The 18,684-nt window shown below is 49.3% G+C and overlaps 7 protein-coding genes and 1 non-coding gene across 8 annotated transcripts; 5 read left to right on the forward strand and 3 right to left on the reverse strand.

Annotated features, from left to right (window-relative positions):
- Positions 1 to 1,834: 1,834 nt before the first annotated feature.
- COCSADRAFT_135782 (uncharacterized protein) lies at positions 1,835 to 4,225 on the forward strand (the record flags this gene model as incomplete). The annotated part of the gene is made up of 3 exons (XM_007698673.1): positions 1,835 to 2,347; positions 2,399 to 3,345; positions 3,393 to 4,225. 3 exons carry the CDS (start codon positions 1,835 to 1,837, stop codon positions 4,129 to 4,131), a joined length of 2,199 nt encoding a protein of 732 aa, XP_007696863.1. The 3' UTR covers positions 4,132 to 4,225.
- Positions 4,226 to 4,412: 187 nt separating this feature from the next.
- COCSADRAFT_168360 (uncharacterized protein) lies at positions 4,413 to 5,965 on the forward strand (the record flags this gene model as incomplete). Its single annotated transcript, XM_007698674.1, has 2 exons — positions 4,413 to 4,656; positions 4,707 to 5,965. 2 exons carry the CDS (start codon positions 4,413 to 4,415, stop codon positions 5,963 to 5,965), a joined length of 1,503 nt encoding a protein of 500 aa, XP_007696864.1.
- Positions 5,966 to 7,598: 1,633 nt separating this feature from the next.
- COCSADRAFT_135788 (uncharacterized protein) lies at positions 7,599 to 9,422 on the forward strand. Its single transcript, XM_007698675.1, has 2 exons — positions 7,599 to 7,836; positions 7,889 to 9,422. The coding sequence occupies exons 1-2, from the start codon at positions 7,639 to 7,641 to the stop codon at positions 9,395 to 9,397; spliced, it is 1,707 nt and encodes a 568-aa protein (XP_007696865.1). The 5' UTR covers positions 7,599 to 7,638; the 3' UTR covers positions 9,398 to 9,422.
- Positions 9,423 to 9,501: 79 nt separating this feature from the next.
- On the reverse strand, positions 9,502 to 10,957 carry COCSADRAFT_33998 (uncharacterized protein). The gene has a single exon (XM_007698326.1). It carries the CDS (start codon positions 10,830 to 10,832, stop codon positions 9,558 to 9,560), a length of 1,275 nt encoding a protein of 424 aa, XP_007696516.1. The 5' UTR covers positions 10,833 to 10,957; the 3' UTR covers positions 9,502 to 9,557.
- A 388-nt stretch (positions 10,958 to 11,345) lies between these two features.
- Positions 11,346 to 13,279, forward strand: COCSADRAFT_83522 (uncharacterized protein; the record flags this gene model as incomplete). Its single annotated transcript, XM_007698676.1, has 2 exons — positions 11,346 to 12,559; positions 12,634 to 13,279. 2 exons carry the CDS (start codon positions 11,346 to 11,348, stop codon positions 13,277 to 13,279), a joined length of 1,860 nt encoding a protein of 619 aa, XP_007696866.1.
- Positions 13,280 to 13,393: 114 nt separating this feature from the next.
- Positions 13,394 to 13,949, reverse strand: COCSADRAFT_285123 (uncharacterized protein). Its single transcript, XM_007698677.1, has 3 exons — positions 13,733 to 13,949; positions 13,583 to 13,644; positions 13,394 to 13,522 (listed from the first exon to the last, which is right to left on the reverse strand). Exons 1-2 carry the CDS (start codon positions 13,915 to 13,917, stop codon positions 13,599 to 13,601), a joined length of 231 nt encoding a protein of 76 aa, XP_007696867.1. The 5' UTR covers positions 13,918 to 13,949; the 3' UTR covers positions 13,394 to 13,522; positions 13,583 to 13,598.
- A 1,752-nt stretch (positions 13,950 to 15,701) lies between these two features.
- Positions 15,702 to 15,791, forward strand: COCSADRAFT_t18. Its single transcript has one exon. It is a non-coding gene; the product is annotated as a tRNA-Phe (tRNA).
- A 246-nt stretch (positions 15,792 to 16,037) lies between these two features.
- On the reverse strand, positions 16,038 to 17,517 carry COCSADRAFT_135799 (uncharacterized protein). Its single transcript, XM_007698678.1, has 4 exons — positions 17,311 to 17,517; positions 16,737 to 17,258; positions 16,529 to 16,663; positions 16,038 to 16,474 (listed from the first exon to the last, which is right to left on the reverse strand). The coding sequence occupies exons 1-4, from the start codon at positions 17,423 to 17,425 to the stop codon at positions 16,203 to 16,205; spliced, it is 1,044 nt and encodes a 347-aa protein (XP_007696868.1). The 5' UTR covers positions 17,426 to 17,517; the 3' UTR covers positions 16,038 to 16,202.
- Positions 17,518 to 18,684: the final 1,167 nt, after the last annotated feature.

Here is an 18,684-nt window from a genome sequence, read left to right on the forward strand (position 1 = left end):
AGTCATTTTCAAGACAGAAGGCAACTGCAGAAACTGGCACTCGAAGACGACCTCTGAGACTGATCTGGAGTAACATTCTGATGTGTTTATGGGACCTGATATGAATGCCGATCAGACGTCGCGAACAGCGCACCTACTCCTGTGACCAAGGTACGGCCAATGAACCTCAACAGAGGGCCCACCTCTTCATCTAATGTCTTTCCACGCCATATTTCTGCTGTTCAATCAAGTAAAGCACAAAGCCACGTGCAGCATAGACCTTCTAGCCAAAGATTCACAATCAACTGTGACACTACGATGTAGAGAAACATGATCTAACACTAACGGAGACCACTCGATGATGGGTGGGTTTACGAGGGTATCAGGCTCTGTACATGGAAGATAAGCAGAAGGTAGTGTGACCCTTCGAAGAAAAGCCCCGCCATATATATCAAGATCCCTCACTTCTGTCATGAACTGGCCTTGGAAATAGAATGACTGTGCACATTCTTAAAATCCTATGAATCTTTTTTGAGCTAGTCAAATTGACCTTTGCAACGCAATAATCACCTTGCGCCGAGTAGCTCAGGACAAAATAAAGGTTGAAGTCTAGACTTTGACTGGTGCTACTATGGATGCTCTGGTCATGTTGTGGGGCTTGAGTTTTCCTGCTCTTGTTTCCGAAAGCGAATTGGCTAGCTTTACAATTCCAATTCCACGGGAAAAGTATGGCTAGGTTTTAGTTGATATTCAGGTACACGATGAATGGACAGGGACTGGAACGATATATGTATTCAAAATGGTTGTGTGTATTTGTTTGGTCTGATTAGTCATTTTCCGGATATGCGTCTCTTGTGTAGGTACATTTGGGCAATCTGTCTCTTCTCTGCATCGTATTCTCATTTCCTAATTTTTAGAGCAACAGGCAAAAACTTTTATAAAGTATCTCAATACTGCCGCGGACTTAATCGGATGGTGTTCGGACACTGTATTTCATATTTCACCGTCGCTCAAGCATTTATTTGCTGTGTCGTAGTATTCGCTTATTAGGGAAACCTTTAAAGTATGTCCCCAATTAAACCTCTCTCGTGATAATAAGCCTACCTCAAATGCACTAATATTCATTTTGGCAGCGCCAAGCTGTGCATGCTAGAGATAAGCAGGCAAAAATACGTTGGTTTACAGTTTAGCTAGGGTGCACGCCTTACCTGAGAGGGACTTACTGCTGCCGATAGTCGAAGGGTCATGCAGGTAATGCAACAAAGATGGACCAAGAAGATACAGAAAAGAAAATTATGTTTTTGAGCAGGACAAGTCACCAGTTTTCAAAGAAATACGAGAATGTCGCCACAATCATCTACGTCGTGTACCCTGCACAGGAAGCGAATAATGTCACGTGTCGAGTTAGGGGCTCAAGTAAGGCTACGCAAGCTGCACACAACTAACGAGAACTCTGCCTTTGAACTTGGGGTTTTGCGTACGGTGAAAATAAGGGTGGCACCGTCCGTCTCTCCACATGTGATCGCCTGCTTCGAGTATGGCTGGCATGTAGTGCTGATAAAACATTTCTATCCAGTTTCTCACGTTGTCATGTTCCGCGTTGCTATTGGCCGTCCCACCAAACTGGATCAATTGGTCTTTCATGCACTACACTCCCAACTACTGTTTTAGGTTATATTAGCAAGGAGATGGATCCTTGTTTGGCAACAACGCCTTGAATTCCTCAGGCTATTGTTTGCATTCGTTAAACGTGCGCAAGGGTGGCAAGGGATTTGCGCATACTTAAGATGGGCTTTACTGCTCATGCTATGATGTTTGCTTCCCCTCGATTAATCCGCCCATCTCCAATCTCACGATGAGGGTGTCCTCGGGTTATGCCATTTTGGCAACAGGTCTTATCTCATCCGTTTCTGCTCAAGACGCAAACATCACACTTGTTCCTGCAGCTACCGGTTTCGAAGGAGACAACACCAACTTCGTCTACAGCGCATCACCGCGTCTGGTTGTGAACGATGGCAGCGCAGCAGATGGGGGTTTCCGATCATTTGCCTTCTCGAACGGAACTTCTCTTGTAGAAAGTTTCCATGAAAAGAGTGGTCGATCCAAAATAGCGGTACCAGTTCACAACATTGATGGCCGCAATCTCATTGTCAATATACCCGCACCAGATTCCTTGATCAGGATCTTTGAGGGTCAAACAGGAGAGAGGCTTGAAAGCAACAATAAGAAACAGCTTGGTGATTGGAGCGCTGCCTGCACTTGGCGTAGCGCAAAGAGTGGGGAAAGCTACATCTTCCTGTTCGGAAAGAAAATGGTAGTGCAGTTTTTGATTCGAGACAGCAAAGACGAAGCAGAGATCTTGGAGGTAGTATTATCTGCGACATCTTCTAAAGAAAACACAGAAGCTGACTTATTCCAGATTCAAACCTTTCCTATCGATATCGAGGGCGAGAGTTGCTCTGTTTTTTCCAATGGCCAAGTCTTCTTCTCAGCCGAGGACCGGCCATTGTACTCGTTCCAGGCTTCGGAGACCACCGAAGCTCCGGCAATTCAGACTGTGGCCAGCGACGTGAAGGTTGCTGGCCTAGCTACGTACCATGGCATCTCCGAGGACTACCTTTTCGTCGCTCATGATACGACGCTTGATGTGTATGATGCGACGGTGAAACTAAGAGGAAGCATTGCATTGAGTGGAATCTCAGAGCTATCCATTGAAGGAGGGCTCTCCATTCTGCAATCGCCTGTTGCTGGCTATCCATTCGGTGTTATCGCATTTGCCTTCGAAGGTGAGGAAGACACTGGCATTGCTGTGGGCTCTCTCTCAGGTGCTCTAGCCTCCCTGGGTATCCAACCCAACACCAAGTACAGTCCCGCAAGCAAGCCTTGCAGAGATTGCGAGAGCGCCATTTCGGAGGATTGTTCCTACCATGGATTTGGTAATGACCCAGAATGTTCTTGCTTCGCTGGTTTCGCTGGTCGTGATTGTTCTGAGACGGTCTGCAAGAATGACTGTTTCGGACAGGGAAATTGTGTTGGTCCTAACGTATGCAGCTGCAAAGACCCATGGACGGGACCGGATTGCTCGTTTCTAGCCGTCAAACCCAAATACGAGACTGAAGCTAACGGTGGCGATGGCGATGACCCAGCTATCTGGATACATGCCATCAAGCCGGATCAAAGCAAGGTCATTACCACGACCAAATCTGAGGAAGGCGAAGGCTTTGGTGTCTTTGATTTGCAGGGAAAGCTCTTGCAACACCTGACTGCCAGCGAACCGAACAATGTCGACATCATTTACAACTTTACAGTTGGTAATCGCACAGTGGATCTTGCATATGCTGCATGCCGTGGCGACAACACTCTCTGGTAAGTAGCGAAGCTGCAGACAAGAGACATTGGCTAACAAGATGAAGTCTGGTAGAAGTCAATAGCACAGGCTATCTTAGTGAGATATCAGGGGGTATCCAGCCGCTCCCTGAAGACTACAAACCGTACGGGTCGTGCAACTACCGGTCCAAGGTCTCAGGAAAGGAGTACCTTTTCGTAAACAACAAAGCAGCCCAGTATTTGCAATACGAGCTTACGAGCAGCTCCAACGGTACCTTGAAAGCTACCCTCGTACGTGAATTCCAAGGTGGTTCCGGCGGTCAGGTCGAAGGTTGCGTTAGCGATGACGGCGCTGGATACATGTTCATTGGCGAAGAGGGGTTAGGGATCTGGCGATATGAGGCTGAGCCCAATGGCTCTAAGACAGGTGTTCAAATCGCCAAGATAGGTGATGACAGCGGTCTCCAAGCTGATGTAGAGGGGCTCACGCTTGTGCCTGCTAAGTCTGGACTAGGTGGCTATATCATGGTCTCGTCGCAGGGAATTTCGTCATACATCATCTATGAGCGAGCACCACCGCACGCGCATGTTGGCAAGTTCACTATCGTGGACAACAAGGAAAAGGGGATCGACCATGTGAGCAATACGGACGGAATTGCTGCGGTGGGCAACGCACTCAACAAGGACTTTCCAAGCGGTTTGTTCGTTACGCACGACGATGCTAATGAGCTTGCTGAGGGAGGGACCGCGAAGGAGGCGAGCTTCAAGATGGTGAGCTTGGTCGATATCTTGGGAGAGGAGAGAGCGAAGAAGCTAGGGTACTAGATATGTATATATGTAGCAGATGTCATTACTGGACTGGTTTGATCGTCTCAATAGAGACCAGCTGGAATGCTTATGTAATTACGCTAAGAGGATGAAACGCGTGGTCTTACGCGTGATCACGTGCGCGCACCGACCATTTCGATGCTCCCTTGTAGCGGGGTGGGCCGACGAGGATGAATATGCCCCGCTGTGAAAGTCACTGTGCACCGCAACCCCTACAAACGTGTGGTAGGACTTGGGGCAGGCTCCTCAACCCGACAGACTCGTAGTTCAGCGCCGCAATGTCTGTTGAAAGCCCAGCGCAGAAGCTAGAGCAATTGCCAGCCGAGATGCTCGAGTTCACGCTTCTCAAGGCGGCGGGCTCCCTGGCTCCACGACTTGGTCGCCTGTCGGTGCCAGGACGCAACAAGATACTGACCCCTGGCTACATAGGCAGCACGTCGCGGGGTATCATTCCGCACATCTCCCAAGATAATTTCCAGAAAAGGGTCGGCCTAGAGGGCGTCTATGTTCCGCTCGAAGACTGTGGGTAGCGCAGCCATCAGCAGCTCCAGCACATGGCTGACTCTTTGCAGTCGTGGAAAAGCACCCTCAAAAAACACCGCCTGTACTGAAGTTTGACGTTCCCGATCCACTTCGCAACTTCATCGCCCTCCCTCCAGAGACGCTCCTCGTCCTAGGTGCGCGTCGCAATCCGCCCATACCGAGCCCCCACGCAAACTCAAACACAGAAGTAGGCCTCTTGACTTCAGTCGGCTTCACTACTGTCTCGTCAGAATTTTATGCCGCCGCTACGAGTAAGCTACAGCCGGATGTTGTTGTCGGGCTGGCCGATATCCCCTTTGGCCAGGGATCAGTGAGCCTCAAGCGCAAGGACAGGATGAGCGACAGGACTGAGACGTGGCTGCGCGACTTGGTTGTCAAGCAAGGCACAGTGGATAATCAAGGCAGGGGCTGCGCCATCTTTGCGCCTATACTGCCCATTGAGCGCGACCTCCAGTCATGGTATCTCGAGCATCTACTTGACGACATGGTGGACAAAATCAGCGGTGTTGCCATATACGACGCCTATCTACTCGATGACCTCCCAGACCAATTGCACCACCTTCCCCGATTGTCGTTCCATGCCCCAACCACCCCCCACGAGCTTCTCCGTCACATCAGCCTGGGCATGGATATATTTACCGTCCCCTTTGTAAACGACGCGACGGATGCTGGCATCGTGCTTGATTTCATCTTCCCAGCGCCCAAGAACGAGTCAAGCGACACCGCCCGCCGCTCTTTAGGAATCGATATGTGGGGTGGCTATCATGCGCAATCCGTCACCCCTCTTTCAGATGGCTGCACTTGCTATGCCTGTACAAAGCATCATCGCGCCTTCCTTCAACACCTCCTTGCTGCCAAAGAAATGCTAGGTTGGGTGTTGATTCAGATGCATAATCACGCCATCCTCTCAGCCTTCTTTGCTGGAGTTCGAGCCTCAATCGAGGCCGGGACCTTTGATGCAGACGTAGCTGCGTTCGAAGCCTACTACGAACCCATCCTACCCGAAAAGACTGGCCAAGGGCCGCGTGTGAGGGGCTATCAATTCAAGAGCGAGTCACACGCTAAGAAGGAAAAGAAGAATCCGAAGGCCTTCAAGAAGTTCAGTGAAAGTGACATCTTGAAGCTCAAGGCTGCACATGGTCAGCAGCCAAACTCAAACCCCAAAACAAGAGACTACATCGATGATGAGGCTCTGGTGGGGCTAGTAGGCATGGAACACACTGCTGTTGATCCGGATCCTTTCAAGCAAATAGATGGTTTGATCATGGAAGATGATAGACAAAAGTGAGCTCTCTGAAGCTCCTTTTGATGTTGTTTCTTGCCGTCGCTATTTCATATACAAAGCGATCATGAAACCGGCTCACAGCTCCTTCTTTTCCTGTAATATACGGATCCACCTGGTCAGATATCATGTCTTCCTGGTCCGACATTCAATGCTCGTATCGAACATCATCTCCGACTTGTCTTTTTTGTGCACAGTATTGGTCGCGGTTATCAAGACGTGATCGACATCCAATCGAAGAAATTTCGCACCCGTGCCGGTAGCAATGTCGGATACCCAAGATGGCGTCGAGGAAATGCTTGAGAGTTGCCATGTAGATTCGGTACTTCGTACGAGTGGAAACGACTTGGAGAAACTGGCGTGTAGAACAAAGAAGAAGAGATAGATCATCATCTGAGCGGTTGCGCTTGGCCTTTTTTGCTGTTTGGTTCGAAAGAAGGATGGATGAAAGTCAATCTCTGTTTAACCTTGCAGCTAGCCTACTCTCCCTCGTCGCAATGACTTTTTGATCTATAATCCTTCAAACGCAAAGATACCCCACTCTTTCCGCGCTATGTGCGCATTTCCATCAGTTTATCACGCCTTGTACAACATGGAAAGAGGTGATGGTACAACGCACTTTATCCCCCATCTATCCATCCTTTGATTGCTGCTGCTTCCCGCGGCAAGTTACCGAGCCGGTACTGCATCATGGACTGTGGTTTCAATGGCTGATAAGCTCATGGTTGGTACTACAAACGAAGAAAAGGGTTAAGTGTTTTCACGCTTAGCGATGCTTAGCAAAGCTTGCGTGGTATGAGGTGTGACTGGTCCCGTCAGCTTTCACAATGACATCCGTTTCACCGTTGTACTCGAGTAGCAACATGCTCCAAAAAGACTCCTCAGTACTTCGCAACGACTGTGATGAGCAGAAAGAGGAAGCGGCCGGTCGCCAAGTATCAGAACCGCATCATGATCGGTGTAATGCGGTTGTGCTAGAGCTGCATCAATACTATACACCTTTCCCAGCGTATCCTATAACCTTCAATGTTTCTGTTCTTCAATTTCACCTCCAAATTCCGTGTATCCTAGCACTTCGCACTCTTGATGCGATGTGCAAAGTCCACCAAGCTGCTCGGACACATGAGAGATAATAACCGAATGGCATCGCACTTAAGCAGGTGGCGAAAACACGCCTGATCTAGAGTACGTGATTGGCATGCGAAAGTATGGCTTGACCAGATGGCCCCAAGCCACCTCTGCCTCGACTTTCATGTTCCCCACTTAGTGTTGTGTACTAGTGCAGCCACCTATCTGAGCTCTACGCCACAGCGAGCATTGCGCTGGTCAGGTCGAGACAATGCTGACGAGGACTTCAAGCACCTGCCACATGATCCTATCCACGTTGGCCTACAAGAGCGAGTCAGTGATAAGTTCCTCGCTTCTGAGGTCAGCCTTGGGCTCCAGGATTCATTTAGATTGCGCTCGGTTGCTAGTCGCCCGTCTCTGGTTCTCCAGCCAGCACACTATTGAACGATGGGCTGGTGCCATCTCTGGCCTGAGACAAGGGGCGTTTTAGCTCTCAGTCAGCTCTGGCGAAACTCAATCAAGCCATAAATTCAGTCAGACTGAATAGATATATTGCGCAATGCCCGCATTTCACATCGATAGCAAAACAGTACCATCTCGTATCCGTCGCTATGGCTGAGATCGAAAAATTTGATCTCGTCGTTGTTGGTGCAGGTATACACGGCCTAGTCATCGCCAAAACATATCGCGATGTTCACCCCGAAGCGTCAATTTTGGTTCTAGACAAGTCCCAGTCCATAGGAGGGGTATGGGCAAAAGACAGACTGTACCCGGGGCTTCATACAAACAACCACTTCCGCACGTTCGAGGTACATGTGCCCCTTCCAATAAGCAAAGGGAGCGAAGCTGACTCAGGTGTAGTTTAGCGACCTTCCTATGGATACAGAGGGCTTCGACCTTGTAGACGGCCATATACCCGGAGAACATGTCAACAAGTACCTGCATAGCTATGTAGAAACCTTCAATTTGGCAAAGCACATTCGTCTCGAAACAAGTGTCAAGTCAGCTGTGGATCAAGGACCGATGGGCTGGATGTTAACCGTCTCACGATACACGAACTCGACAGAGACAGATTACCAGATCGAGGCTTTGAGATTAGTCGTTGCAACGGGCCTGACGTCGGAACCTTTGATGCCCAAGCTTGATGGGAAGGAAACCTTTGGTGCACCGATATATCACTCAAGCGAATTCGCAAAAGCTGAGGGTGGACTGGGGCCGTACAAGAAGATTGCTCTACTCAGCGGTGCCAAATTCTCATGGGACATTGCATATGCCTACGCCTCCGCAGGCGTCCAAGTAGATTGGATCATCCGGGAATCAGGTCACGGTCCTTGCTGGATGATGCCAAACCGCCTGACACCTTTGAGGATTATTCCGGAGCTACTTATACAAACACGACTGATTACATGGCTTAGCCCAAGTATGTGGGATGATGGCTTTACTTATATCCGCAACTTCTTCCATCAGCATTGGTTCGGAAAGAAGATCTCAGACGCCCTCTTCACAAAGATGCAGCACGCAACTGAAGAAATCAATGGCTACGATTCCCATCCCGAAACCGCAAAGCTCAAACCCTGGGACAACGTCTTCTTCATCGGCACAAATCGCGGTCTCCTGAACTACAAGAGCGACTTCTTCGAACTCGTCCGCAACGGCATGATCAGAGTCCACATCGCAGATATCTCGCACCTTTCTCCCCACGCTATCCACCTCTCCACCGGCACCGCGATACAAGCCGACGTTCTAATCTGCGGCACAGGCTGGAAAGACACACCTCAGCTCGACTTCCAGACAACCAAGGACCTCGGCCTCCCCGGCTATGCAGCAAAGGCACCACAAGACCACATCCGCGCCGCCGACGCCCAAATCTTCGCTACCTTTCCCAAACTCCAGAATCAGCCTGCACCACGTGACGGATCTGCAGAAAAGACTCAAAAGGAGACTCAGCAAGAACCCTACCGCCTCTACCGCTACATAGTCCCTCCCGCATTCATCCCAACCCGCACCCTCGCCTTCGCCGGCGCCTACCGCAGCCCTGCCACAACGATAATATCACAGACACAAGCGCTATGGATAACTGCTTACTTCGACGACCGTATTCCGACCCTCCAGAACACGATAGCTTCCAAGCGCATCATGTACGAAACAGTGCTGCACACGCAGTTTAGTAGGTGGCGCTATAGTCGCGGGTTCGGGGCGCGGTTCCCTGACATGTTTTTTGATTGCTTGCCGTATGTAGATCGGTTGTTGAGGGATGTGGGGGTGAGGAATGAGAGGAAGGGGAGTTGGTGGAGGGAAAGGTTTACGGCCTATATGCCGGGGGATTATAGGGGGGTTGTTGGGGAGTATTTGGCGTTGGGGAGAAGGTGATTCAGGGGATGTTGGAGAGGGGGTGTAATGTGATATGATAAAGTCTATCCATATGTAAAAAAAGAATATGAAAAGTATTTTCATCATTTCCTATTCAAAATGATACTGCTCAAGCTTTTGTCGTGTCGCACAGAGTCCCAGGTCTTTGCGTACTTGGAATTCAAGTGCTGATATCCATCGTATTCCCTTTTTTGCGCTCGACAACCCCAAAGAGTACATCGAGCTCTTTGATAGTGTCATCCCTTAACTTCTTCTCTGGCCATCCTCCACTTGGGACCTTCACATTCTTCTCTCCCCTCAACTGTCTCGGTAAAGGCACATTCTTGCCGGTTCTCTCATCTGTGAAGCCATAAAGAATAAAATCCACATAGTACTTTTGGACATGTAGGTCTCTTCTGATGCCCTCGGCAATGACCATATCGACGGCGTGCTCCATCTTGGCACCGTCCCTATGCCAGCCCTCATGAGCCAAAGGACCTAGTGGATCATCCTCCCCGTCCATCAGATCATGAATCAAAACCTGCATTTGTATATCAACATCATCTGCGTGGTATGTCTTGGCCACCATATTAGTTGTTTTTTCGTAGTTCAGCTTGAGCTTGCCACTCAGCACCTTCCACAGCGTGCTTAAACTCTTCTGGCTGAGCAGCATAGACGCCAGCTGACAACAGCCATTTCCTAGAACGGGGTCTGAAAAACGCATATCAAGCTTCACAAGAAGAAGCTGAAAGTTGATGATGTCAGCATCAGCCCAGATCTCTTTGTCGTTGAGGAAAGAGAGGCGCAGCTTTGTACTCTTCATCTCCATAAGGCACCAAAACTTCATGAGTGTAGCTTCGCATGCAGCAGGTACCCGGTGGCCCTCCATGCCGAGGATTGTAAGTATGGATCGAACAATGTTCTGGCGCCAGAGTATCATGCCGATCCAGCGGAAGCCCGGCACATCACGCGCTAGCCACTGTCGCTCGTTCATTGGTCTGAGCATCGGGTCTGAAATGCACAGCTGCGGGTACAGTACCCAGCTGAAGATGTGACCGGCCAGATGAGCATTGCGGCGGGCATAGTCGTGAATGAGCGAGACGCTGTACTTGTTGAGGCGGTAGTGAAACTCCTTGTCAATGGCGTAAAGGTCGATAATAGAAGAATACGGCAGGCGGAGAGCAAACTGAAAGAAGAGGTTGTTGTGCCGAAGGATAGCCTTGTAGACGCTGAATGGCCGCTTTTGGGTGTCATTCCGAGGGGGAGAGTCCGTTTGAGAGGATGAGATATCCAGACCCCACATTTCGGAAGCAACATTGCGATGCCGGTGATGGTAGCGACGAAGGACGCGGGGCGCAGGATCCTGAGAATGCAATGCAGATATTTCAGTGGTCGTTGACGTATCTTCTGCTGTACGCTTTCTATTGTCGCTGGTGCTGTGGAAATCAAGATCCATTGTGCTTGGTGTAACATTCGATATCGGGGTGGTTGTCCAGTCTGAGCCAGACCCCGGTGAGAACAAACGACGGTACCAACATCATGGCGTAACCCGATGAAGGTGAAGGTGAAGGTGAGGCCATGCCAAAGGCCATGTGAATTCCAGGAGAGTGCATGGGTTTGACATGTGCATAGGATTTTGATGACGCGCCGACGTCATTGGCCAGTGCCCATGCAACCCCGCAGTCGGCTCTTCATCGCTCGTCCCTGCATAATTTCAATAGCGCTGGCCAAATTCGCGCCCTGAACAGCCTCTTTGTTATGAGGGGTATACTCGAACCCAAATAATCAACACTAAAGAGGAGCAGCTTGGTGAGTAGAGGTACCGTACTTTCGTCAGCCCGCTGGTACACGTCCTCGGAGCTCATTTCCTGACTTGAAATAGTACTATCTTCCACGCCCAGGCAGCAGGCCATCAACACTGCGACTATCCATCGATATACACCCATATACAAGCCATAAATCGCGTGTCATGGCTTCAGCTTCTCTTAGTAGCGCGAATTCGCGGCTTCCCAACGAACTTGCCCTTCTCGTAATCGACCATCTCGAAGGCAGCAATAAGGCTCTATGCGCACTCGCCCAGACTTGTCGTAGCATGCAGCATCTGGCTGAGGAGCGACTCTACAAGACAGTGGAGCTGCTCTCAGTCAAGAATCTCCATGCCATCATCTCAGCCTTCACGCTGCGCCGCGAGCGCATCCGCGCCGTACAAACACTGAAAATCCTATATCAATACCAGCCAGGGGACTTGAAAGACAGCGACGAATTGCGGGCGACGTTCAACGAATGTGTTGCTGATATGGTCAATCTGCGAGATTGGCACATTGAGAGTCCATATGACAACTTTCATTGGGAAGGTGCTGGTGGCGAGGCTTGGGTTGAAGGCGACATGCAGCGCTTCCGGCGTGCACTGGACACTGCATGCGCAGAAGGCCCCAGAGAGGCAGACAACATTCTGGCAGAACAACGCCTCGGCAAACATGTCGAGCGAACCGTAGGACTAGCTTTGCTAGAGCGGCTGACGATCCATTCGCACGGTGCTGACACGGATTTCTGGGAGTTCAATGGTTTTCATTGTCTCTTTCAACACCCCACCCTTCGCCACCTTCATGTCTCTTGCGTTGCTTTTCCGGATGCAGAAATTCCACAACTTGCCACACACGTTGGCAAAACACCCCTAACATCTCTGTATTTTGATGAGTGCGAGCTGCAGCCTAAGAGCTTGCTGAGTATTCTGCGCACACCAGCAAGACTCAAGTCATTGACGCTCGGCGAAAACGTCTTCAATGTCAACCGGTCGCGGGGTGCCAAACCTATTCTATCTAGAGACCCAGGCGCTTCGTTGAAGGCATTATCGGCCGTTGCACATTCACTGGAAAGACTTACACACCTTGACCCTGGGTGGCATCTAGATACAAGCCCGCATGTTTTTCGCAGTGTTCGGCCTCCTGGAGATGGCATGCGCAACTTTCATGCTCTTGACTACATGGAGTGCGATACAACTTCATTCCTGCATACAGCCATTGTAATGAACCGCGACCTAGCTCCTCCTCAGCTTCAGACACTTCGAATCCGCCGACACTGGGATGTTCCTGTCGACTTTTGGGATCATCCCCCCGATTTTGATCATTACGCTGCGCTTCCGTCCCTAGATACCCTTGAGCTTATGCAATCTTCATATATCTGGTAAGTTGTAGAACAATAGTGATACTTTTGGAAAGAAGCCGCTCGGTCTTATAGAATTCACTGACATTGGATAGGCTCGATCTATCTGAACCAAGCTATATCTGCAACCCTGAGTCTCTTCGCAATAGGCATGCAAAGGCATACAAGCTTTTCAAGGCTGGCATCAATCTCCGGATGCTGATAGAGTTACACAAGAGCCCGAGCCTGATACCTCCATATCTCCACAACGAACGTGTTCCAGTTGTTCATTGTGTATACGATGCCGATGAAGTGGGCTTCCATCGGCATGTAGTAAATCCGGGTGACATAGTGAAACTCGGTGTACCGCCCCCTGAAACGGATCAATTAGGCGACCTTGACATCGGCGAAATATTAAGTAATACACGGCGCGATCTACATCGTCTGAGACACAAGTTTGTGCGGCCTGGTCGGCGGCTCCCATTTCTGGACATGTTCGAAACCGATGGAGAGGCTGATGCTCTGGCTGACACGGACGACGATTTCGAAGTCGACGATCTAGAAGAAGACGACGACATGGAGCTCGACCTTGAGCTTGACGAAGATGACGGATTTATGGATGACGAGAGTCTGCAATTTTTCGAGCACGATGGAGAGTTTTACGTCACCATGTACGAAACGGCTACCGAGGATGAAGACGAAGAAGAGGAGATGCATGATGCGGTAGAAAACCAACAGACGCATCATAACGATGTTGACTGAGAAGGGGTAGCAAGGAATTCAGCATGTAAAGTCCCAGTACTGCAGGGTCCACTAAACATTTATTTGATTGAATTTAAAACCATAAAAACAGTACTCGGGAACCATCCTTACTGAAACTGTGCCCAATGACATATGTTGGGATAAATTCACGGTACTCTAACCGTTGTATCAGAGCGCGAAGAAAGAAACCATAAAACGCCGGATATGTTGTAAGCCTGAATGAAGTAATATGCAAGAAGGTGACTGGATAATATAGTTAGTTTAGGCCTTTTTATTATTTACTTCAGATTTGCGTCATCTTACCCAAAAACCCACGCTTTCACCTTGGACAACCCAGAAACTGCGAAGAACAATGCATACTCTCTCTGTTTGACAATTAGTATTTCTCTTCAATTCGGTATGCTTTCACGACGACTGATGTGAAGTATATCTAAGGAATGGTCGTCAACGTACTTTGTCATCCAACTTCCATCTGCCTTTGCTCTCCTCGTCTCAAGCAGCGGTGGCACAAAAGGCAGTGCACAAGCAGTCACAACGTAGCTGGTTGCGAGCGAGGCTTTGAGGCGGTAGTGAGGGTCGCGTGGCATGCGTGTTGAGTAGCGGCGGATATGCGACATTGCGTGTGTTGAGAGGGCCATTGTGACTATTTTTCCCTTCGTTCGTATAACCTCTGCCGATGTTTTTTTGTAGATAACGCGGGATTGAGAGATTGGACTCTGAGGAATAGAAGTATGATGTTTAAATCTAGGAATTTACGAACAAAGGCGATGGCGATAACTGATGTAGTTGTATCACTCGTCTTTCTCCTCCTCGCGATGTGGGGCTGCGTAGGTGGCTTCGGGTCGGGATATGTGGGGTCTCGTAGCGTCTTACGCGTGTGTGGCTCTGCCTTTTGCGGTAATTCTTGTTTTGTCTTTTGGGGGGGGGAGCACAAGATCAGTTATGAGATCTTCCCAAATTCCGAGTGGGGATGTGTTTTGAGATATAAGGGCATGGGTGCCTGGCGGGCAGTATGTACATATGACTGTTTGTGCTCTCTTTTTAGGCTGCCAGGCAAGGGGGGGGGAAGGGAAGGCGTACTTGACACAGGCCACTGCCGCGGCTAAAACGAAACGAGTAATCGGGCGATTACAGGTACTGTTGTTGAAGCGGAGTTTCTTTGGAGAATATAACGTGATATCTACTTGCCGCCAAGTTGTGTTTCCGCGCTTTGATTCCGCGCTTTGATTCCGAGGCTATTTAGCATCCGCGTGCTACCCAACCAAAGGGAAAACTGCTCACAAATCCATTTTTGCTGACAATTTTTCTATGTGTAAGCCGACTGAACGACCATCACAAGTTATCCATCATCATCTTGGTTTATCTCAGTGCGAATGGCGCGTTCGTAAGATGCCTGGTTGCATGCACAGTGGGTTTACCTACTTACCCACCGCTTTACTTGCCCCCCTTCACATTGTATTGATCACACCACTGTCGGACGAGTGCGCGCGAGAGTGCTACGTTGCGGTAAAGAGTTTTCCCGCTTTCAATGGAGAATAAAGGATCGGCGACGAATAGCGTGTTGATCACGACATTATGGCCGCGGTCACGTACTGCGTCTTTTGCGAGGTAGGCTGAGTATGTCAGCGGAATTAGCCGCGATGTAATTGGTTGGGAGCAGTAAGCATTTCCAATCAACATTCCTTCGTCATGTTTTCCTTTTACTTGGATGGTATTGCCAAAACAAGGCAATCCGAAATGTGATTTTGCGTTCTTTTCTTGGTCTTACAGCGGTAAAGCGGGGGTCGCAAAACAAGTCAACATCTATGAATGCACATCTTATCGATTTTTGGAGATTTACGCTGAACACGCGGAATGTTGTCATCAAGCTCACGTGTAGCCTTTGAGTCTCATCCTGTTTCGCCAATGCACCTTCACAGAAACGCTACTTTCCAGTAGCAGCTGAATTTGCAGAGTGTATGCTCTCAATTTATAATCTTCGCCAAATCATTTACATCACCAATTCCCCGCTCCTCAACGTAGGTCGCCGCCAACTCTCATGCCAGCGTCAAATCGCTACAAGCTGTAGCACTTCACACAACGCTCAGCATGCGGCATATGTCATGAAGCTATTACATCCCTACAAGGTGCCTAATAGCAGGGAAAAAAACCCTGCTATATCTTTTCTTTAAACCTAATCAATCAGAATATCAACAACCTCCACACTACTAACCCCACAGAACCTTACCCAAACCGCAACCTCCACCAAACTAGTACCACTAGTCTTCGGTACGCAAAAGTGTTTTATAAATAAATAAAAAGAACTATCACACCTGAATAAAGTGAGAGTCTTTTCTACGAGAAATGAATATGATGCCACCGAATCCAACGGAAAACGCAGTAATGTGAAGCCTCTAACCCTCCATCGCTCCATCGCGTACCAGTCTCCTTAGCTCAATTGGGAGAGCGCCAGACTGAAGTCTTCTCAGTCACAATCATCTGGAGGTATCGTGTTCGATCCACGAAGGGGACAAAGAGAAAAAACGTGCCTGGGGTTTACCTCAAGATATGTCGAACAATTTTTTGTTCCCACTCTCCATGTTGATCGCTCTTTCTGCTCTCAGTGTTAATCTTTTTTTTTGTGATTTGAAAAATGACGTTTTCGAGTATATGGAAAGAGGCTCGTGACTAGATCCCCATTACTGTTAGGTAGTCAAAATCAGAAACATAGGTAGATATTGAATGAGGACAAACATATACATTTAATCCTTCTCTATGTGTGTTTCCATCTCCATATATGACTAAAGGTATATACATTGTGGTAAGAATAAGTGGTGGGCCAGCCCTTTTGTGTTTTTCTAGCGGTTTGAACGCCAACCCTTGCTCCTATGTGATGTAGCTCTGCTGTTGTTGTTTTCTGGCTTAAGTTTGACAATGAAGTCGCTTAGCTAAGGAACTTGGAGGCGAAGCGGCGAAGTCTGTTGTTGCGGTTGCCTTGGTTCTGACCGTTACCGTTGCCCTGGTTTTGACCACGGCCCTGACCTTGACCTTGGCCTTGACCCTGTTGTCCTTGTTGGCCCTGGCCCTGGCCCTGGCCCTGCTGTCCGCGCTGTCCCTGACCCTGTTGTCCTCGCTGACCCTGACCTTGGTTACCGTTCTGGTTACCCCTGTTGCCATTGCCAGCATTTGGATCCTGAGTTGCTTCGGGGAGGAGAGCTATGGAGCATGTTAGTAACTAATCCCCGTCCATAATCAAAAAATCAAACGCACCGGAAATGGCACTAGCACCCTCATTGCCCCCCGCAGCGCCAGCAGCCTGGTTGGCTGCAATGGCAGCAGGGAGATCTTTCTGGTTTTGAAGAATTTGTGCAGAGATACCCTCAAGTGTCTGAGCAGTGTCGACAGCTAGTGGCAGTGAGTATAAATACATGGGTGTGCTAGCGCCAGGGGGGATGATGAAATGAAATATTGAACTTACCAGAAGCGCTCTTGTCAGTACGGCCAGTGCCATCAGTCTGTTGAACAGCGAAGCATCCACCGAAGGGACCGGCAATTGCGTTGTTGCGGCATCGAATGGTGCAGATATTTCCGGTGGATGCACCAAGGCAGTTGAACTTGTCAGGCATCTGGACATTAATGGTAAACTCCTTTTCCTTGGCTTGGGAGAGACCGAAAGAGCCAGGGACGTTGTTGGATACCTTCAGGGGAGTGAAGGTGGTGACGGCATTGCTAGTCTCGTCCATGTCGCACTCGAACGGTCCAGCTCCATCAGCATTGACCTGGTGGATGGTGACTGCCACGGTGGAGCCAGCAGAGACCTTGGCCATGCGACCGGCGGCGAGTTCGTTCTCAGTCTGCTCGCCAATGTCGATGTTACCAGCAATTTCAGTTCGTCCGCAAGCATTGACAATGTTTTGGGTAATCTCCTCGTCGCGAATGATGGTGGCATCCTGCTGGCAAGGAGAGATGGTGGTGCAGTTGCGGGCAAGCTCGGGGTCGACTGTAGCAATGTAAGAACATACTCAATATCTTGAGCAACCTAAGAGACATACCCAAGAATCCCTGACTTTCACCAGAGTCTCCAACAGCTGCCAAAATGACAGCGTGTGAGTGCACAGTAGTAAGGAGAGCGGCAAGCGCAACGGAAGTAGCAGCAGAGAAATACATATTGATGGGTTTGGAAGGAAGGTTGGCGCTCAGCGCTGAGAAATGAATAGAATAGAAAGAAAAGAGAGTAGAGCGTCAAGCTGTAGAAGTGAAGGTTGGAGATGGGTCATTAGCATCACAACATCTGGACAAGATATATACTACAGAGCATGATCAAGTAGGCCATCACGCCGCCCATGGAATTAGTCGAGGCTGATTGTAGTCCCCACGTCTATGAGACGTGCGCTGGTATAGGTCAAGGGATGAGTGTATGCGAATTGACTCCTGGGCGCCTCAGTCAATACTTGGCAAAGAACAATGGAGCACGGAATGGTGCCAAGAGAGGAACAAGCTGGCGGGAGTAAACCTAGAAAGTGCTTATACGGGATCCGCAGCGGGACTGCCTAGCTTGTCATGGATGTTTACGCGCTGTGGTGAGGCGACTCCACTGGCTTCAAACTTCGAGAACCCACTGCACATTATGCTGTAAGTAATCTGGCGCTTGCTAGATCGGTAAGTACTGGTCTTTTCTACAGAAGGATAGCAATCATGAGGCGCGAGAGGTTTCGATGCCCGAAAAGTCAAGTTTCGAATCAAACCGTAGCACGCCACGGCGAAACATGACGGCTAGGAACAGCCGATCTTGACCGTTCCTGGCCCAGTACGCTGGAAACAATGCACGGACGTTTCCTGAAAATTCAGGGTGAATTTGTGCTTGTACGAGGTTGAGTGAGTTCGGCAGGTGGTGTTTTGAGAGTAGGCGCCGTGAAAAGCGGGTCTTTTCAGTTACATGGTTGTGGGGCCGCCCGTTGAAGGTAGCAGTGGCGCTTCCTCGTGCGGTGGGCCTCGGCAAAGGTGCATTGAAATCCGTCTGTCTTCCTCTTTGACAGGCGGCATATCTGCTCATGATTGTGGTTTCTGTCTGATAGAGTGGATCAGTTCTGATGTGAGACAAAGTTGAAGGGATTCAGTTAGATGAAGAAAGGGAAAAGGAATTGTGTTCGGGAGAATGAGGACAGTGAAGCAACTGGACAATTGAGTTGAGTATGGACTTCAGTAGCTCTACTTTTGTTATTCGGAGAACTCTGCGCGAATAGTATGCCGGTTTGATGAGTACTTACGTGTAGCAAGCGGGCTGAATACTGCGCGTATACTCATCCAGTGTTGCGTAGGTGATAGCCACCGACTCTCGGGAATAACTCTATATGTTGCAGCACAAATCCGCGGTTCCTTCGGCAGTTAGCGAGAGAACCAGCTTACAAACTTGATACAATTGGGGA

The sequence above is a fragment of the Bipolaris sorokiniana genome (assembly GCF_000338995.1).
Source record: "Bipolaris sorokiniana ND90Pr unplaced genomic scaffold COCSAscaffold_3, whole genome shotgun sequence".
Classification (NCBI taxonomy): Eukaryota; Fungi; Ascomycota; class Dothideomycetes; order Pleosporales; family Pleosporaceae; genus Bipolaris; species Bipolaris sorokiniana.

What these genes read in the sequence shown, in the direction of transcription:
- COCSADRAFT_135799 (XM_007698678.1), bottom strand. Translation starts at nt 17,425, where the DNA reads ATGTATTTCTCTGCTGCTACTTCCGTTGCGCTTGCCGCTCTCCTTACT. An exon ending in TGAAAGTCAGGGATTCTTGG is followed by an intron (nt 17,259 to 17,310) that starts GTATGTCTCTTA and finishes ACATTGCTACAG; the next exon opens with TCGACCCCGAGCTTGCCCGC. An exon ending in GGGTGCTAGTGCCATTTCCG is followed by an intron (nt 16,475 to 16,528) that starts GTGCGTTTGATT and finishes CATGCTCCATAG; the next exon opens with CTCTCCTCCCCGAAGCAACT.
- COCSADRAFT_33998 (XM_007698326.1), bottom strand. Translation starts at nt 10,832, where the DNA reads ATGGATCTTGATTTCCACAGCACCAGCGACAATAGAAAGCGTACAGCA.
- COCSADRAFT_285123 (XM_007698677.1), bottom strand. Translation starts at nt 13,917, where the DNA reads ATGGCCCTCTCAACACACGCAATGTCGCATATCCGCCGCTACTCAACA. An exon ending in GATGGAAGTTGGATGACAAA is followed by an intron (nt 13,645 to 13,732) that starts GTACGTTGACGA and finishes ATTGTCAAACAG; the next exon opens with AGAGAGTATGCATTGTTCTT.
- COCSADRAFT_135788 (XM_007698675.1), top strand. Translation starts at nt 7,639, where the DNA reads ATGGCTGAGATCGAAAAATTTGATCTCGTCGTTGTTGGTGCAGGTATA. An exon ending in ACCACTTCCGCACGTTCGAG is followed by an intron (nt 7,837 to 7,888) that starts GTACATGTGCCC and finishes ACTCAGGTGTAG; the next exon opens with TTTAGCGACCTTCCTATGGA.